A 20,195-nucleotide genomic window follows, 5' to 3' on the forward strand; every position below is an offset into this window, starting at 1 on the left:
TATATTATTGACTTACTTCACTTGAACATGATATGGACAATTTAATCTACCCTCTCTGCATATCATGTAGTTTCTACACTATATAGTTACACTTAACTTGAACGCATGAGGCAATTGTGTTAAATACACTCAAGATGCTTACATAAATCCAAGAGATGGCCAATCCCTTTTTTTCAGTGTAGGATCAGTTTAATGCTCATTTTGAGTCAAAGTTGTTGATAATAAGAACATTTAAGTACTTTGCTTGACATTGTCAATACTCAACAACAAAAATCATAATTTAAAGAGCAGGTTCAACAGGAGTTTTGTGGAGATCATGGGAAATACTGTTTTTTGTTTGGACCATCCATTAATTAATTCCGGGGTTATATAAATAAATTTGGAATAATTTCATGAAGAGTTGGCTTTTTAACCTTAGCATAGATATTGTTATCTTATTTTGTTACTTACTTAACATATAAAGTAGTGGTGCTGATATATCATTGTGGCAGTGGCATGTGACTTTACAGAATGGCAAGCAGAGACAACTTGCACCAGCTCCCAAACAGACAAAAACATCTTCCACAACAATTTAAGTTGGATCAGATTCAAGCATACCATTTGTGCTGCCTGCCTTTCTGCAGTCCTTCCTCGCTGAAGAATTGTAAAGTGTTATTACTTATCTAGACAAATAAATATCTAGTATTTTATTAAAAATTGTACCCTATTGGCTGACAGCGACAATGGGTGGAAGAATTGCCTTCGATGCTTGTTGCCTCCTGGGAGCACGAGGCAGGTCTGGGCCCGCGCTGGAGAGTCGGCGCAGTGGCAGGATGGCTGCTGTGTTGCCTGGGATTACTCCTTATCCCCTACCCAACCCTGTTGCTGGTCACGTGCTCTATGTTGTGTGTGTTAGGTCGGGGGCGGGTTCATTCCACTGCAGGGTAACCTGCCACTGCATGTGGCGAATAAAATTTGAACTTGAACTTGAATTTTTCAAACAATCTATTTAGGAAAAGAAGCAATAAAAGATCATGACAACACCTCAGCAGTGTCGGGGAGTAACGGAATACATGTACTGGCATTACGTATTTAAAAGACAAAATATGAGTAACTGTATTCCATTACAGTTACTTTGTTGAAATAATAGATTACATTCTTTTCCTGTTTCACATGTTAGGCTGTGCCCTCTCTATTATTGGTAATTACACACTGGTGGAAACCCAAACAAAACACTAATAATAATAAGAGGCTCGAATGTCTGTGTTTCAATCTCGTGGCCCATGTCACCTCGACTTGCGTCCTGCATAATGACGTGGATAAATAATGTTTAAAATTATTATTCAAAAAACAATTTAATATGAAGGCAATATGAGCAGAGTGTTACAGGCATAGCCCTATACCCGTTATGTGCAAAAAAAAAAGGAGAGTTGAAAAATACGAGTTGGGAGCTGGAAGCATGTAAATATAATAATAACCACTGCAGCCAAAAAGAGAGCCTGACGAGCCCAGCTGTAAGTAAGTCGTTAAGACTCGACTGTTGGCTGTGTTCGTGTTTTCCTCCGAAACAATAAGTTCCGTTGCAGCAGCCTTTCAACACCTCTCTCTGTCTCTTGCTAGCAAAGTTGACACAGACAACAAAGTAAAGCTCGTTTTCGGTTACAACACAAAACCCGACGTATTAGCCAGAGGTCCCTTTACTACGGTTCGGAGCCGCGGACCTGTTTTATATTTGCACGGAGTAGTTTTCTATATGAGATCACTGCAAAAAGTGCAGCCTTACCTAATGTCCACCCTACTGTTACTCATTTACAGTGGGGCAAAAAAGTATTTAGTCAGCCACCGATTGTGCAAGTTCCCCCACCTAAAATGATGACAGAGGTCAGTAATTTGCACCAGAGGTACACTTCAACTGTGAGAGACAGAATGTGAAAAAAAAATCCATGAATCCACATGGTAGGATTTGTAAAGAATTTATTCGTAAATCAGGGTGGAAAATAATTATTTGGTCACCTCAAACAAGGAAAATCTCTGGCTCTCACACACCTGTAACGTCTTCTGTAAGACGCTTTTCTGTCCCCCACTCGTTACCTGTATGAATGGCACCTGTTTGAACTCATCATCTGTATAAAAGACACCTGTCCACAGCCTCAAACAGTCAGACTCCAAACTCCGCCATGGCCAAGACCAAAGAGCTTTCGAAGGACACCAGGAAAAGTATTGTAGACCTGCACCAGACTGGGAAGAGTGAATCTACAATAGGCAAGCAGCTTGGTGTGAAAAAATCAACTGTGGGAGCAATCATCAGAAAATGGAAGACATACAAGACCACTGATAATCTCCCTCGATCTGGGGCTCCACGCAAGATCTCATCCCGTGGGGTCAAAATGATCATGAGAACGGTGAGCAAAGATCCCAGAACCACACGGGGGGACCTGGTGAATGACCTGCAGAGAGCTGGGACCAAAGTAACAAAGGTCACCATCAGTAACACACTACAACGGCAGGGAATCAAATCCCGCAGTGCCAGACGTGTTCCGCTGCTGAAGCCAGTGCATGTCCAGGCCCGTCTGAAGTTTGCCAGAGAGCACATGGATGATACAGCAGAGGATTGGGAGAATGTCATGTGGTCAGATGAAACCAAAGAACTTTTTGGTATAAACTCAACTCGTCGTGTTTGGAGGAAGAAGAATACTGAGTTGCATCCCAAGAACACCATACCTACTGTGAAGCATGGGGGTGGAAACATCATGCTATGGGGCTGTTTTTCTGCCAAGGGGACAGGACGACTGATCCGTGTTAAGGACAGAATGAATGGGGCCATGTATCGTGAGATTTTGAGCCAAAACCTCCTTCCATCAGTGAGAACTTTGAAGATGAAACGAGGCTGGGTCTTCCAACATGACAATGATCCAAAACACACCGCCCGGGCAACAAAGGAGTGGCTCCGTAAGAAGCATTTGAAAGTCCTGGAGTGGCCTAGCCAGTCTCCAGACCTCAACCCCATAGAAAATCTGTGGCGGGAGTTGAAAGTCCGTGTTGCTCGGCGACAGCCCCAAAACATCACTGCTCTCGAGAAGATCTGCATGGAGGAATGGGCCAAAATACCAGCTACTGTGTGTGCAAACCTGGTAAAGACCTATAGTAAACGTTTGACCTCTGTTATTGCCAACAAAGGTTATGTTACAAAGTATTGAGTTGTATTTTTGTTATTGACCAAATACTTATTTTCCACCCTGATTTACGAATAAATTCTTTACAAATCCTACCATGTGGATTCATGGATTTTTTTTTCACATTCTGTCTCTCACAGTTGAAGTGTACCTCTGGTGCAAATTATTGACCTCTGTCATCATTTTAGGTGGGGGAACTTGCACAATCAGTGGCTGACTAAATACTTTTTTGCCCCACTGTATATTAAGATTTAAACATCTAGTTGGTGTTGGTATGGAGAGTAACCTTCAGTAATAGTAATAAATCACACAGCAATAGGACATTCATGTAGTTGTAAAAAGCATGATGATATATTAAGTAATCCAAAGTATTCAGAATACGTTACTCTCATTGAGTAACGTAACCGAATATGTTACAAAATACATTTTGGGGCATGTAATCTGTAATCTGTGGTGGAATACATTTTAAAAGTAGCCTTCCCAACACTGCACCTCCGTACACATAAAACTGTGTTATTGGAAAACTGTGCATAAAATATCAAAAGTAAAATAATTATTCTGCAGAAAAATGCTCCCCATCAGTGTTAAATGGAATACTGCTGCACATTTTAACTATTAATTAATTTGATATTTTTTAACTATGTTATATTCGTAATCATCATCAGCATATCAACATATGCGTACTGGTGGTGGTCAGAGGGCGTACTGGTGGCGCCAGTGTCCGGCAGCCTTGCCTCTGTAGGTGCGCCCCAGGGCAGCTGTGGCTACAATGTAGCTTGCCATTGCCAGTGTGTGAATGTGTGTGTGAATGGGTGGATGACTGAATGTAGTGTGAAGCGCTTTGGGGTCCTTAGGGACTGAGCAAAGCGCTATACAAATGCAGGCCATTTACCATTCACCATATCCTGTAAATCGTTTTTGTGGTTGGACCATATATCTCTAAAAAAGTTGTTAATTAGCTCAGAAGCAGATGATTTAAAAATAAAAGTGCATTAAGATATATTAATAACAAAAGAAAATCTGCTAATTAACAAGCTCGAGCAGTTTGTGACATGGTTTACTGTCAATATCTACAGGTGGATTAAAAATGAAGGTGGAGTGTTGGCAAAACAGCTGGTTAACTGCTTTACATTCAGTCAAGTGATTTCTCATAGATGTTAATCTGAAAGTGCTGCTGTGCCTGCACTGATTACCTTGCCCGTTTTTAGACCAGATGCCTTCCCCTCTTCATTATCGTCAGAAGTGTCTTAGCTAATGTACTGAATGGGTTAAATGCAGAGGAACTATTTCCCCATGGGGACTAACACGCACACTTTTTAAAGGAATTGCTAATCTCAGTCTTTACGCGTGTTGGTCAAAGTGGTTAGCAAGAAGAAACTCATCTGTTACTATGCTAAGTAACAGAAGCTTGTTTACTTGCTAATGCTAGTTCTGTTTCAGCAAAAAAGTGCTGGTCATAGCTGATTTCAGAGCAGTGGAAACAGAGCCAGTGGCAGCTTCCAACTCATGATGATCTCCCATCAGTTTACCATGAAAGACTAGAGGTTTATCCAAAGTGCATCCGCAAACCACCAGAAAAGAGCTCATCTTACCCAGCTCATGTCACTGTTAAGGAGACTGACATGCCGGTGAAACAGAGACAGCCGCAGTTTCCTATGAGCACAACACAAGCCAAGTGCCGAGCTTTCCAACTGCAGCCATGAGATGGCAGTAATGTAAAGAATGGATCTAAACAGGACAGAAGTTTTATGAAAGCACTGCCTGAGGAGAAAGGAGAGACTGCAATACTTTCTTTTTAAATAATCTCTAATTTTAGATTTGACAAGTAAATACTGCTTGCCTTGATTGCCCTGAAGGACGGCTGCAGACCAAGAAACATTTTATCCAAATCAAGAGTTAAACAATATTTCATACGGATTTATTTAATAGCACAGTGTTCAATAACCAAATGTCAAGACTGTTTACTGACAGCTGGGCGGTCAAGTAGGTCTCATGCTGTACTACAATTTCGCCTCTGTCAGTGCGCCCCAGGGTGGCTGTGGCTACAATGTAGCTTGCCATCACCAGTGTGTGAATGTGTGCGTGAATGGGTGGATGACTGGATATGTAAAACGCTTTGGGGTCCTTAGGGACTAGTAAAAGCGCTATATAAATACAGGCCATTTACCATTTACTACAATTTAAATTTTTAACTGGGTGCCTATTGTGCTTTTCAGTAGAAACTGTGTGGCCAAAATGTTTCTGTCACTGCTAAAAACACCTGTTACCACTGAGTAACATGGTATCTTTGACAGTTTTGGTTATCTAGCTCTGTGAGATAGTTATATGAGGCCCTCCCACAGTGACAGCCTAGCACAGAAGCAACAAGTCTAGAAATTAAGTTAAGGTGCAATTTAAAAAAGAAAAAGACAAAACAAAACAACAAACACATGTCCTCTATTGGTCACAAGTTATTTTTGTCATCCTCCATCTGTTTTTACTGTTCTTGAATGTAGCAACAGAGTCCCTTCCAGCTTGTAATGTTTTTTTGGCAAGCTAGGATCACCCAACATCCTGTTTGGCCTTATACTTTTGTAAATATGCAAATATTAGATTTTCATTTTTCACAGATGTTTGTGTGTTGATGTCGTGAACTGTCACATTCTGTCTTCTGTTTGCTCAATGATATTTGAAAAAATGATATGCTTCCCAGCACTGTTACATGCTAGTATTTACTTTAGTATAGTCTTCATTAGCCTTAACACAACTTCAGATTTACTGCTATCTTAGCATTATGTCACTTTTTAATGAATTCATTCATTTTTTTAATCACATTTCAGTTTGACAGGTTCAACATAGCCATGCTTCTTGTTTCTGTAGCTGACTCAACAAAAACCTCAAAACCCAGTCAGAGATGACTGGGATCACATTGGTGGTTATCAATATTCCTTGTTAAGCTAGGCTTCAGACTCTGCTAACTTAATCTATTTATTTTACTACTCATTGTGCACTCAGTTCTGCTGTTTTAGGGCTCTACAAACTATAAACGTGCTACAGATAATTATCAAAAACTACTAAGTCCATTGAGAATAACACTGTTACATGGCATAATGGAGAAGATTTGGAATAGCATACATTTTTGGTTACTGACTGAATATTCTTACTAATAAACAGCCTCCTAAAATCCATCCATTTACATATTGTTTTTTTGGGCTACATGGGGGCTTCCTTAGGGATTATTAAAGTATTAATATTATTCTTAAAGTATTCTGATTCTGACTGAGCCTAAATGAGCCTTGACAGGTCACCAGTGTATATTTCAGACAGACACACACTCACAATCTGCTAAATCTAAAGACCCAGTGTAAACCAATTAAGAATCATCAGTTACCTTCAAAAGCTTGTCTGAACTGCATGAGGAGCCAGACTACTTGGAGAGAACCTGTGCAGGCAAAAGGGAGAACTTACAAACTCCATGCAGAAGACACACCGAGTCAAACAGGCGGTTTAAACCAGGAAGCTGGTTTAAAACTTTCTTTTATCAGTTGCATTTCAACCAAAGTAAAACACTCTTGGCTTACAGAGTTTGCACCGCATGGTATTATTCAGTGGTATTACCAACATACACCTCGATGAATGTATTAAATATACTCTCTCAGGAAAGAATATTTATTTTTCTTAGAACATATTTCCAGGATAAAAGTAGGTGCAAATGTGGTACTTATAGATTATTTTAAATTGAAACTCTGAATGGAACATCAGGGATTTTCCAGATGAGGTTGTGTTTTAAGCATAAGCTAATGAAAGCTCATCAAACTCACTGTATTGATTGGTTATTTTATGTGATAAAAAGCCTACCAATAGGCACTAATTCATTTTCTGGCTTCTGTTCTGTTTGCTCGCTATTTGTAAAATAGATTTGAGAGGCATGTATAATCTTGTGTCAACCCTACAGGCTCTTTACACTTTTATATCTGTACTACACTGGTTCATTTGATCCAAGTCAAAGGCTTGCACATGCAGGGAGCCGGTTTGGCCCTGTGGGTGAGCTGGGGACCATCTGCCACACAAATGGAGTGCAGCGGCCTGGGTTCGGGTTTAACGCGTGGCCCTTTTCTGCATGTCTTCCCCTTGTTTATCTCCCTGTTTTCCACCTGGTCAACATGGCCAAGCTTTCTTTGCTTTACCTGATTCACAAAACGTAAAAGTGGCTCAAAGCCATGCTTTTAAACCAGGCTGGCTGCCTCAGGATTTGCGCACTGTCACATATACAGTAAGTGGGCATTTGACATGTCATTTCACTCATCCTTTGCACAGAATGGACAGATTGAATGTTGTCTGCTGCACTGAGTGAAATCGTTAGAGAAATCGATGAGAAAGTTGAATAAAGAACGTAAAAAATAAAATGGCAAAAGGCGATAAGAGTTTTGTGCCTGCAATTACATCAGTTAGTGATGTTGCAAAAGAACCATTAATCTTCTGAATTATTGAGTTAATATATTTATTTTATGACTTGTGACTGCTGTTCACCAGTCCTTTACAGATCTGAAACTTGAAACATATTTAGACATTTAGGACATTCAGTCCATTCCTCTGTGGCATTTTCCTGTCTGTTGCCAGATTAAGGTGAAACTAATATTATTTATGTTCTTTGTCACAAGTAACCTACTAATAGACTAGTTAGCTACACTACAGGAAGCAGATTAGAGTTGTACATTAAGAAAACATACAGTTTGCATGTTGTAAAATTGCCGCATGGCTTTCCTCCTCCTCAGGTATGAAGCATATGAACCGACAGAAAACAGCAAAAATCCTGAACATAACCAGCTCCAGACGAGGTTGTGTGTTCAGCACAAGTTACTATGGTGATCTTGCTAGATTAAAAGAAATCACATATATGGCAAAGACAATTCTGGCTTTAGGGTCAACCTGAGCCAGTAACGTGTTCTTTTAGTACATCCATCAAACTGCTTTGTGTTAGCAACTCTAACTCTTTTACGGATACAGAGCTCACTTATTCTTATTATACACCTTTTTAGTTTGTATGGATACACATGTTCTATACATGCACAGCAGATTGCTTTCCAAAGGAAGACATGATCTTCTTTGCCCAATATTTGGACAAATTATTGCACATTTTTCTGTGTATTTGTGCTAACACAAATATTCAGATTAACTCAATCATTCTTCATATTGTATTCTCTAGCCAGATTTCTCCATATGGAAACTCCACTAGCCCCTTTAACTAAGTAATCATCCAAGTCTTGACCTTTTTTCTAATTGTTTACCTATTTTAGAGGTCAAGGGCGTCAAATTCAATTTTACAAATGGCAACAGTGGAAAGTGAAAATCACATTAAAGCCCATCTCAGCCTTGCCTCTCAAAGTTTATCTCAAAAGCCACTGAGCCATCAGTGTGATGTATTCATTTCTAACCTTGTCCATCCTGGTCACTCGCAGTGAAAATCTTAACATCTTCCACTCTGCCACCTCCAGTCTTTTAGTCAGTGCCACCATCTCCAAACCATACATTAGAGGAAGTCACACTGCCATCTTGTACCACATTAAAGGCTCAGCATATATAATTTCTTAATACATGTCCCATATGCTTATATAAGACTGAATAAAACTACTTAAGGGGCATTTACCCTGCTCCTCCCTGAGCCTGGTTCTGTCGGAGGTTCCTTCCTGTTAAAATGGAGTTTTTCCTTCCCACTGTTGCCAAAGTGCTTGCTCATAGGGGGTCATATGATTGTTGCTTTTCTCTCTGTATGTGTTATTGTAGGGTCTGCCTTACAATATAAAGTGATTTGAGGCAACTGTTGTTGTGATTTGGTGCTATAGAAATAAAACTGAATTGAATTGAATAGTGATGATTTGCCACACTATTAACAGTTAATAATGTAATCTCAAATTAAGCGCTTGAATTCAGTGAATTGCTGGAATTCACTGAATTTAAGCGCTTGTAGGGTCTACCTTGAGGTGACTGTTGAACAGAATAACAAATCTTTGTTTTTGTTCTCGCATATGTTTCTTCTAGTCTTACATAATCTGTTTTACTGGTCTGAACATGACATGTGGACTCTACAGAGGGTAAACTGGCCAAAATTCATGCACTTTTTAACCACAATTGTACAATAAGTAATTTTTTAAAGATTCATTAGCGGCAGGTGTTCAGCAGATAATAGTCCAAGTTGCAGAGCAGAAGAGTGTATTCACACCTACAGTGCATCGATCTGTGTGGTGTGAATACACTGTTGTTTTTGCAAGTGGAATGAAACAAGCTCTTTAATCCCACCCACTTTTGAATTATGCTGCATCAGCTTTAAATGGAAGCCTGCAGAATTTGGCAACACAATGCTGCCATAATGGCGTGATTTATTTGTGGTAGCCATTAAAATATGGTACTATGTCAGCTACGATGGCCTCCAAAAATTCCCTTCACAGATACCCTTTGGATCTGACTGTGCCTGGGCTGTATGCACCATAAACCTTTGATTCTTTCTCTTCTCGATTCCCTTCTTCCTTTAGTCTGCCTTTTCTCATCTCCTTTGTCCACCCCCTCTCTGATTTCTTCTCCTTCTGCCTCACTCTGTGTGTCAGTAAAGCCAAGAGAAAAGAGAGTGAGAAAGACCTGCTTTCTGCTGGCTCTGCATTATGAGAGGGAGAGCGAGGGATGTGAGCGAGTGAGCGCTAGCAGCAGTTTAGCAGACTGTGCCAAAAGAAGGAATGCAGCACTGCATTATGAAAGCCATAGGATATAGGTTCAACTCTGTGAAAGATAAATGAGAGAAGCAGGATTTAGAAGATGCACCCCACCATACACATGGCTGATGTGATAATAGGACGGAAGTAAATAAGCAATGCATCATCCAGAGCAAGCCAGAACAGGACGTTTCCTTAAAAAGTGCAGCATTTTCTGGTGCTTCAAATCACGAAGGAGTACCTTGTCATAGAAGGAAAACGCCTCCTACTCCCCTAAGTCTCACTGTAGTTGGAGACTGGTAATTATCTATTCTAGGGAAGAACTGACACAAAGCTTTGTCACCACAAGCTTTGATCTCATCAAATCTCCTCATCCACATCATGTCATGAACAGAGCTCAAATATTTAGGGGAGAGAAGAGGAGTATGAGCGAAGGGCGGAACGGGGGTTTATCAGACTTGCCATATACCATTTTTAGGTCAGCCCAAGGCCAAACTTTGCTCCGTACACCTGCCTCTCTGCAAGCGGGGGGCTGCAGCCTTGGCGTGGAGCTCTGTCGTGCTGAGCTATTTTGGGGACAAAACCAAATTTAGCCACTCACTTTCTATCTGTTGTTCTCCCAGCTCCTTCCTGAAATACAAGAATGCATACAGACTTGGGAAAAGGATCTATAGGTTTGTGGCTTAGTGTGTTTATTCAATTCTAAATATTCATTTGGTGAAATGAATCAATAAAAGGTTCATGAAAAAAATGCTTTCAAAAGGAAAGTTGATTTACGATACATGTCAAGTCTGATGAATTTGGTGATTTGGTGACGTATAAATAAAATTGAACTGAATTGAATTGACAGTTGTTTGCAGCATCGTGCAACTTATAGATTTCTAGTAGCAAGCAAGGCGATCTGTAGGAGCCTTCCATTGAAGCAAAACCTGACATTAAAGGAGTGCAAGAGCGAGAAGCAACAAAATCACTTGGCCAGGAAGTGACAGTGCCACACATAATGTAATTTTAATAAAACTTCACGACTATGCACCATTCTCTAAAAACCTACCCTAACACTTGCACTTTCTTTCTGCAGGAAGGTCAGGAGCTGATCCAGGAGAAACCTGAGCTCCGTTCAGTGGTGCAGCAGAAGCTGGAGGAGATTAGGGAGTGCTGGTCTGACCTGGAGACCACGACCAAGGCCAAGGCCCGCCAGCTCTTTGAAAATAACAAACCCGAGCCAGCAGTGAAGAGCTACTCAGACCTCGACAATCAGCTCTCCCACCTGGAGCAGCAGCCCCCCCAGCTGGAACAGGCACACCACCTGCCAACCTTCAATGAACAGCTCCAGAAATTTCAGGCAAGTCCCAAGGCCCTCCTCTTGGTCTGAACTTGTCTCTTAAACCAGCGCAACATAAAATTCAACCAAATGTGTTTAACATATCAAGAAAGCTGTAATTAATTATTATTGGTTAACACCACCTTGGATGTAGGTGCATATTTCCACTGAAGTGTGGAGCCTTCTTGTATAGTTTGGCTTAAATTGCAACATTTTTCTGTATAGTTGAAAATTTTCAATAAATAGCCCACAGCGGCCCTTGTAGTGGCCTGCTCTCAAACATGGGGTTCAGAGGCATTCAAAAATGCACCTGTTATATAACCCTGAAATGTTCTGTTAGGGAAACAGCTGACGTGCTGTGTTTGTCCATCCTTCATATGGTTGTAACATGACCTTTCCTTTCTATCCGGTGAAGGCTATGGAGTCTCAGATAGGGGACTTTTACAAGGATGTGGGAGAGCTTGGAAGCTTGCAGGGGCTCTGCCTACCCCAGCGAGGGCTGATGGCAGGTGACAAGGAGGTCGGCGAGCAGTCAGGCGAAGTGGAGACCCGTATAGTCCGCCTCATCGAGCCCCTGAAGGAGCGACGCCGCATCCTGCTGGCTTCCAAAGAGATGCATCAAGTCGCCCAGGACCTGGAAGATGAGATAGTGAGTCCCTCCTCTTCTTGTTTCATATATTTTGTCTTAAATTTAAACACTGCTTATAAAATGTGCCAGTATGGTTGTTACAATATCATCACACATAATTGCTTTTTCATATTCAAAATTTGCAAAGTAAATATATCATGTCTTTGCCATCGCTTCCGTGTTTGGTCTACGTTTGATTGTAAACATGCCTTCTGAAATATTTAATAACCCCACTGTGGTTGTTTGGCAGCTGTGGATTCAGGAGAGGCTTCCTTTAGCTACTTGTAAGGATTATGGAAACAACCTCCAGAGCGTACAGCAGTATATCAAAAAGAACCAGGTAAGTCAGGGATGACTTTTGGCCATGGTCAGCTGAAATGTAATCCACATTCTGATAAGACTGAGAACTTTCTCATCGGTTCTGTAGGTAATCCAGAGGGAGCTGACAGGGCGGCGGGCTCGTATTGAGGAGGTTCTTGATCGGGCAGCAATCATTGCTTCACTGAGAACTCCTGAGGTGGAATTTGTACGTGAGGGGGCGGGACATGTACGCCAGCTGTGGGAGGTGCTGCAGCTGGAGACGGAGAGGAGGTCTGTGTTGCTGGAAGCTGCGCTACAGGCTCAGCAGTACTACAGCGAAGCAGCTAAAGTGGAATCCTGGCTGTCAGGACAGAAGCTCAACCTGGCCAGCGAAGAAAAAGGCACAGTATGTACCCCTGTAATATTCACACTGCTCTTTACAGCCATAGGTTATCATCAAAGTGATCATGGTGTTTTATTTTTCAGGATGAGGCGAGCACGCTACAACTTCTGAAGACCCACCTGGCTCTGGAGCAAACCGTGGAGACATATGCAGAGACCGTAGGCATGTTATCTCAGCAATGCCAACATCTACTAGAACTAGGACACCCAGACAGGTGTGCCATAATCCCTGCAGATTATCCTAAATTTGTTTTGCACATTCTAAGTACTAAAGTTTAACGGAAAATTGTTTTGAAATTGTAATTGTATTCTTTTGTTTTGTCTTAACTTTCAACAGTGAGCAGATCACCAAGCAGCAGTCCCACATAGACCGCCTCTATGTGTCTCTGAAGGACATGGTGGAACACAGAAAGATGAAGCTGGAACAGCAGTACTGGCTGTACCAGCTCAACAAGGAAGTAGAGGAGTTAGAGAAGTGGATCACTGAGCGTGAAGCAGTAGCCAGTTCCACTGAGCTAGGCCAGGACCTCGAGGATGTCACGGTCAGTATATCTACAAGGTTTTAGCATCTAGTCAAACAACAGGAACACATGAGGTGTTCTAGTCTCAGTCAATTCTGAGCCCAAACTGTGAACCGTGGCAAGGAAATTTCACGACTGCACAGGTGGCATCCTAATACAGTGCCACACCATTCTTTCTCAAATGTTTGTAGAAGCATGCTGCATGCCTGGTTGCTTAATCTTATACACCTGTGGCCATGACAGTTATTGGAACACCAGAATTCAATGATTTGGATGGGTGGGTGAATACTTATATAGTGTATACCATAAAGGAGACAGACGTATATTGTGTTTCAACTTTGATCTCTCTTGGCTGACTGCAACATGTTTGTTCCACCAACAGCCATGGCCATAGCTAGGATCATGTGCTTGAATTGGGAGGGGTAAGAAAGCAAACTCAGTGGACTTCAATCTGCAATATACTGACATCTTGTGGTGAAAACTTTACACCGTGTAACTTTTTTTTGAGATTGGAAAATTAATGAGCACAACAGCACCACCCACCTGTTTTTCATGTGTTCTTTCTGTCTGGGACAGCTGATCAGAGAAAAGTTGTTTTAAATGGGGTGAACTGCAGGGGGGCACCATGGCCTGCAAGGATTCACTGGAAGTGGTGCAATTTGGTCCAGTTTTAATCAGCTGCTCAGTCACTCAACAGATTTATTTAACAAACATCTTTTGCATTGATAGGATACATCTGACTTTCCTTTTACGTTCATTGGAGACATTTTTGACGAGGAACTTATTTGTCAGGACAGGAGAAAGCATTCTGTATTTGCAGGGTGGAAATCATCCACTGTGTTAAATTACATTACATTTATGAGAATAAAGAATGATTCATGTTTGTGTGAGTCTCTGTAGCGTTGCGTTGTTTATTTGCGTTTCAGGTCCTTCAGGAGAGGTTCACCAAGTTTGCATCAGAAACCAACAGCATTGGCCAGCAGCGCATGGAGCAAGTGAACAAAATGGTGAACGAGATGATAGACTGTGGCCACTCAGACGCGGCCACTATTGCTGAGTGGAAAGACGGACTGAACGAGTCGTGGGCTGACCTGCTGGAGCTGATGGAGACCCGCAGACAAATGCTGGCAGCATCGCACCAGCTGCACAAGTTTTTCACCGACTGCAAGGAGGTATGGTCACATCCGATATCAGACAGTGACTCAGGTGTGCCCTGTTCTTCCTCAACATTACAGGTAGACTGTCTGGGCGTGAGTTGCAGCTTCTATTTTTAAAGCACTCATGATGACAGCGTTGTCCTGTGTTGTAGGTCTTGGCTCAGATCGCAGGGAAGATGAAGCAGCTGCCAGAAGTGAGGGCGTGCCAAGCCAACATTACCAATCCAGCCACCCTGCAGAGACTCATGCACTCTTTTGAGCATGCCCTTCAACTTCTAGTTGCACAGGCAAGTGATATACTCACCAAACTTGTGTTTGTCACAAAATAGATTATACGTCATAGACAAAGCAAACTTTGACTAAAAACTAAGGCTAATCTTTTATTAATTAAACAGAGTGACGCATGTCTTTATGCAGGTGAGGCAGCTGCAGGAGAATGCTGCCCAGCTGAGGACCATCTATGCTGGTGAGAAGGCTGAGGCTATTATGGTCAAGGAACAAGAAGTGATGGATGCATGGAAGGAGCTGCTGAGCTCTTGTGAGGCCAGTCGTGTCCAAGTGACTTCAGTAACTGATAAGGTCCAGTTCTTCTCAGTGGTGCGTGAAAACCTAATGTGGATGGAAGGAATCATGGGCCAGATAGGATGGGATGAGCCAAGGTAAGGTAGCATATGCTTGTTAAGGTATGGCTCTCCTTTATTACAGTTTGGAAAAGATGAATTAGAGCTTTAGAGAGTGCATTTTTACCTGCAGGTTTCTGTGGTCTTATATGGTCAATGAAGACAAAATGTTAATATTGTCTTCTGTGCCGCTTTGACCTAATTTCATATGACACCTGCTACACCGTTTGTTTTTGTTTTTTGTTGGGGGCTTCTCAGGTTGACACTCTAATCACTGCCTTTATTTGTCATGTTCCCAACCAGTACCACCGTCCAACTTGCAGTATTTTCATATTTGGCCTGAAATCTTTCAGCAGATGTCCACATATCAGCATATGCATGAACATACAGCACTATGGGAGCCACAAAGATGGCGAAACATATGCACATGTAGTGTGTTTTGATGCAGCTAACATTTTTATGCCTCTACAAAAATTGAGCCTTCCTCAACTTTTGATCCCCACCATCCTTTTTTCTCATCACTTGCAATGCCATCTTTTGGCACAAGCCCTTGAAAATTTTCTTTTTTTCATGTCTGGCTATAAGATTGTGTTCTTCTTATTCTTATTCCTTTTCTTCTTCTTCTTCTTCTTCTTCATGCAGTCTGCTAGTTTTTTTAATATTAACTTTGACACCCAAATGTTTTCACTCAATCCATAGAGAATGTCTGGGGCAGGGTAAGAATGTTTTCACACTCGTCCAGGTAATAAATGAAGGCTGGTGTGATAAAGCCTGACAGTATTGTGTCCCTCCGTCCGGATCAGAGGTTTTTCTGAATTTGTTTGTATTATATATATTGTTATAATATGCTGACATAATATTGGTCAATCACTGATTTGTGTGTGAATCATTCATATACATGGCTGGTACATGAGGCCCTTTGGCAATCTTTTGCTCTTTGACAGATTTGCAAACTATTGCTGCCAATACAATCACATCGCTAATACTGCTAAATAAGGAGACTAATATGGCTGTTAAACAACTGTTTAAGAAGTAGAACTGTCAGGATTCCTTTTTTAAAATATTTTGTGAGGGGGTTAATGTAACCAGAAAAAAATGATCTGTGTTCCTCAGAGATCTGACAGCTCTGGAGGGAATGATGAGACAACACCAGGAGCTGAAAGCCAAAATAGATGGACGCAGCAAGACCATACAGCAGTGTGCAGATCTCGGCAAGATCCTGATTGCTGCTGGCAACCCTGCTTCAGAGGAGGTCTGACAAAAAATATTCACACTGTTAATATAAGAATACATAAAAATCATACAATTACTTTATGTAGTAATGAAACCAACCTGCCTGTCGCCGCAGATAAAAGAGAAGTTGGACAGTCTTCTGACTAAGCAGAAGGATCTTGTTGAAAAATGGGACAAACACCAGGAACGGCTGCAGCGCAGTGAGTAAATAGAATACTTAATAGATGAATACTTAACAAAACACTCTGTTAAATGTTAAATGGGCCTAAACTATAAATGTTTTTCCCTTTCATGCCACTATGTGCATTTAATATATCATGAATCATGTATGAATCTTACTGTTCTTTTCTGGTTGAGCTGACATTGCAGATTCACTCTCAACACAATTTAACCAAAAAGACTGAAATCCAAGCTGTAACATAAATGATAAAATTCCCTCATAATACATACACAAACATGTAAATAACAGATTCTACTGAGTATGCATTAAGCATGTAGTGAGTTGGTAATAGTGTGGCTGGTCTTCTGTCACTTCCAGAGCAAGAAAAATTCCAGTTTGCTCAGGAGACAGTAAAAGCAGAAGCCTGGCTAAAGGCCAAGGAGCCGCTGATCACTACCAGGCATCAAGAGGGAGGAGTAGCCCAAGCCCAAACTGATGAGGTTGAGCAGCTCATCCTTCGCCACGAGGCCTTCCGCAAGGCTGCTGTAACCTGGAAAGAACGCTTCAGCTCCCTGCGCCAGCTTTCTGCTGTAAGCTTGACTGTAGATAAATAATGAATCAGTTTGCCGGAGTCACAGTTTTTTTTTTTAAAGTGACTACGTGTTGTGTTTGCTTAGCAGGCATGGGCGCATACCATGAGTTTGCATCATCACAGGCTTTAATCTGGCTCGTGACATTAAGTGCATGTGGTGTACCCTAATCCCACTGCACCCAATCTGCCTTCCGCGCTACATTGCTTAGTGTTTTGTCTGGCATATGTTTGAAATGAACAAATCACTAGCTTTACCTGCATCTTTTGGAACCATCGCATAAAATGTGGCGTTAATCAAGTTTATATGGTGCTATTAGTTATGTAGCTAACTCTCTCTCTAGGCTGAGAAGAAAAAAGAGGAGGAGAAAAGGACCCCACTCTCCAGCCGAAGGATGTTCCCATTATCTTGCCTGACTCCCAGTGTTCCCTCAACCAGTGCTACCTCTTCTTTCCTAAGGCAGACGGTACAGGCCCAAATTGAACCGAAGCCCTTGCAGCCCAGTTTGGATCTGGGTGCCACCTCTGCAAGCCAGAGACTGTCTTCAGCACTGGCCGGCTATAGTCCAGTTATAAATGGATCAGGCTACCACGGACTGGATCAGGGCAGCGGGAAGTTGATGGGTACTTCTTACCTTGGGATGAACCACCCGGCAGCCGGAGGTGGGAGTGACTCTGGTTTCTCAGCACTGACCTCTCAGAGTGGTGGAGTAGACACCTCCACCTATCTCGGTTTGAACCATCAAACTGCTTGTAGCGCAGAAAGCTCTGGGTACTTTGGACTAACTACTGGGAGCATGGGTGGGATGCAGAATCATCTGGGGAGTGGCAGGTTAGGAAGTTCAGGTAACCTAGCTCAGCAGCCAGGCAGTGGAGGTATGGGAAGCCCAGGCTTTCTGTCTCAGCAGAATATGGGCAGTTCTGGATATCTGGCGCAACCGCAAAACATCGGGACTTCCGGATATTTGGGACAGCAGCCAAATTTAGGGAGTTCAGGATATTTGGCACAACCGTCCAACATGGGGAGCTCTGGGTATTTGGCACAACAGCCCAATATGGGAAGTTCTGGGTTTTTGGCACAGCAGTCTAATATGGGGAGTTCTGGATACCTGGCACAGAATTATCAGAGCGCTGGCGGATTGGGTAGCTCAGGCTATCTGGCACAAAATCATTACAGCAGTGGAAGCCTGGGCAGCTCTGGATATCTGGCACAGAGTGGTGGCATCATGGACCCTAAAATGGCATATGCATGGCAGCACCTGAAAGCTGACTTCATGCAGCCTAGAATCAACCACATCCACAAGGCTGTAAACCCTCTTCTCGAAGCCAGCAGAGTGCAGCGTGAACAATTTGGCGACATCCCGATGGCAGACATGATGGGGCCAGAGTCAGGGCTGGAGCTCCTCCACGGCCGCCTCCAGAGAGATCCCCGTGGCAGCCGCTCTGACCCTCAGATGGACCATCTGAGGAGAGAAAGGGAGTACAAGCTGGGCAGACAGACCTCCAGCGAACAGGAAATTCAAGCGAGGCTGAATGAGCTGCCGCTGATTGTGCGGCAAGAGCGTTACCGGAGGCGCCTGGAGAGGCAGTCGTCTAGTGAACAGGAGGGGAGCGGCAAGCAGAGGCTGCAGAGGCAGGACTCGAGTGACCTGGAGGGCTCTGCTAAGGAGGGCTCTGACAAGCGCTCAGGGTATGTGAATGAGTGGTTTCTTTACAGTTTGCCCAGTCAGCACAGTCCAGCATGATCGTTATCATTTGGAGGTTACGTAACGATTGTGTTTGCTGTGTGGGTGACTCATGTTTGCTGTCCATCCAGGGAGAAGAGAAATACCATGGCAGAGATTGTAGAGCAGGTCCAGGAGAGAGAGGCAGCACATGTGAGTTTACATACTGCACACCACAGTATTGTGGTGTCACTTTAGTTTAAATTATGTATAGATGCAATATTCTCTCTTTTGTTATCGGGTTTTTCAGGCACGAGGAGAGCCTTATCGACCTCCTAGCAGCCTCTCAGCACCCGTGACCCGTTTTGATGGACGTCCTCGTGCCCGAGACCGTCCCAAACCAAGGAGAAGGCCCCGTCCAAAAGAGCCTGAGGAGACTCGACGATCCCGCTCAGCCCCGGCAACTGGAGCCCCAACAACACCCCAGCCGCCTTCACACACTGCCCACAACGAAGGTTCCCTCTACCGAAAAAAGGCCACCAGCTCTGACCTTGAAGCTCAGCAGCGAAGCCCAAACAGGTAAAGAAGTCATGAACAAAAGACAAACACCACCCCAGCAATAACAACTGCCTCATTAAAGGTCTGATCAAAAATTTGCAAACTATGGAAAACTGTGCAAACCAGGTCAAATAGCTTATGGTTTCAGCCAGCAGGGTATTACTTTTGTGTTTGCGAAAAGAAAGCAGGTTGTCTAGAAGCAACCTTCACGCTCACTGTCGTTACTATCTTTGACCAGAGTGAGCTGACTGTCTTCATTGAAGACTAATTTATTAAACTGACCTCAGTCGGATCCAGCTATCATGTTATCAATGCTATCAATGTTAGCATGTGTCATGAACTTTGAAGAAACCATCGACGATTAGCTTTCAGTCCTGGTCAGTCACACTATATATGTGTTATGACACAGAGCGACAGTATAGTTAGATCTATATGTTTTTGGACAGTTAAATATTTTTGCCTCCAAAACCAGCAGAAAGGATTTTCCAAAGATTCATTTGCATGTTTGATTCAAGTGGTTTATCTCGGTTAACGGCATATTTGATTTGGGAAAACAGAGAGCTTGACAGGTTGATTGCAAATTTTCATTGATTTTTATTAGTTATTCTAAAATTTAAATGTGTATTGTTTGAAACAAAAATAACTGATGTGACCCAACTTATCTGCAGAAATGCATTACAAATCTGTTTGATGTCTCATTGTGATTTTCCAGCAAGTCCTGGGTGAACGTATATTGTGTGCTGAAAGATGGAAAGCTGACCTTCTATAAGGATGCCAGGAACCACAACACAACATACAACGGAGAGCCTCCTGTTGACCTTAGTAACTGCTCGTTTGATCCGTCGATGGGATACAAGAAGAAGAAAAATGTCTTCATCCTTCAGTAAGAATTATTCATATTATTATGGCAAATTTTATTGCCAGTAACTGTGATTTCAAATTGTGGTTTTACTGAGTTTATATTGAAAAGTGTAATATGTCTTTAAAGGTTATTGCCTATTAAAAGATTTTAAATTATTGATTAACCACATGGCTATAAAATACATGCAAATGCATAAAAACTGACAAGTCCCTATTGATTTTCTGTGCAACAGAGTGAACGATGGAAACAACTTCGTGTTTCATGCAAAAGATGAGGTAAGATACATTTGTAACTTGGTAAGGTCAATTAACTTACTGGTGTTAGTATGTTAGAACTTAAAGACAT

The 20,195-nt window shown here is 42.2% G+C and overlaps 1 protein-coding gene across 2 annotated transcripts in view; it reads left to right on the forward strand.

Annotated features, from left to right (window-relative positions):
• sptbn4a (spectrin, beta, non-erythrocytic 4a) overlaps positions 1 to 20,195 on the forward strand; it is a 31,970-nt gene that overhangs the window by 6,356 nt on the left and 5,419 nt on the right. For both annotated transcript variants that reach the window (XM_080867802.1, XM_080867803.1), the window contains 17 exons: positions 10,914 to 11,177; positions 11,572 to 11,805; positions 12,035 to 12,124; positions 12,212 to 12,490; positions 12,571 to 12,701; positions 12,824 to 13,028; positions 13,934 to 14,179; positions 14,317 to 14,451; positions 14,582 to 14,823; positions 15,898 to 16,036; positions 16,133 to 16,217; positions 16,556 to 16,767; positions 17,111 to 18,456; positions 18,583 to 18,643; positions 18,741 to 19,009; positions 19,701 to 19,871; positions 20,083 to 20,125. In XM_080867802.1, coding sequence (XP_080723928.1) covers positions 10,914 to 11,177; positions 11,572 to 11,805; positions 12,035 to 12,124; positions 12,212 to 12,490; positions 12,571 to 12,701; positions 12,824 to 13,028; positions 13,934 to 14,179; positions 14,317 to 14,451; positions 14,582 to 14,823; positions 15,898 to 16,036; positions 16,133 to 16,217; positions 16,556 to 16,767; positions 17,111 to 18,456; positions 18,583 to 18,643; positions 18,741 to 19,009; positions 19,701 to 19,871; positions 20,083 to 20,125 — 4,152 coding nt within the window. The remainder of the gene's footprint in view (positions 1 to 10,913; positions 11,178 to 11,571; positions 11,806 to 12,034; positions 12,125 to 12,211; positions 12,491 to 12,570; positions 12,702 to 12,823; positions 13,029 to 13,933; positions 14,180 to 14,316; positions 14,452 to 14,581; positions 14,824 to 15,897; positions 16,037 to 16,132; positions 16,218 to 16,555; positions 16,768 to 17,110; positions 18,457 to 18,582; positions 18,644 to 18,740; positions 19,010 to 19,700; positions 19,872 to 20,082; positions 20,126 to 20,195) is intronic.

This window comes from Rhamphochromis sp. 'chilingali' (assembly GCF_963969265.1).
Source record: "Rhamphochromis sp. 'chilingali' genome assembly, chromosome: 19".
Classification (NCBI taxonomy): domain Eukaryota; kingdom Metazoa; phylum Chordata; class Actinopteri; order Cichliformes; family Cichlidae; genus Rhamphochromis; species Rhamphochromis sp. 'chilingali'.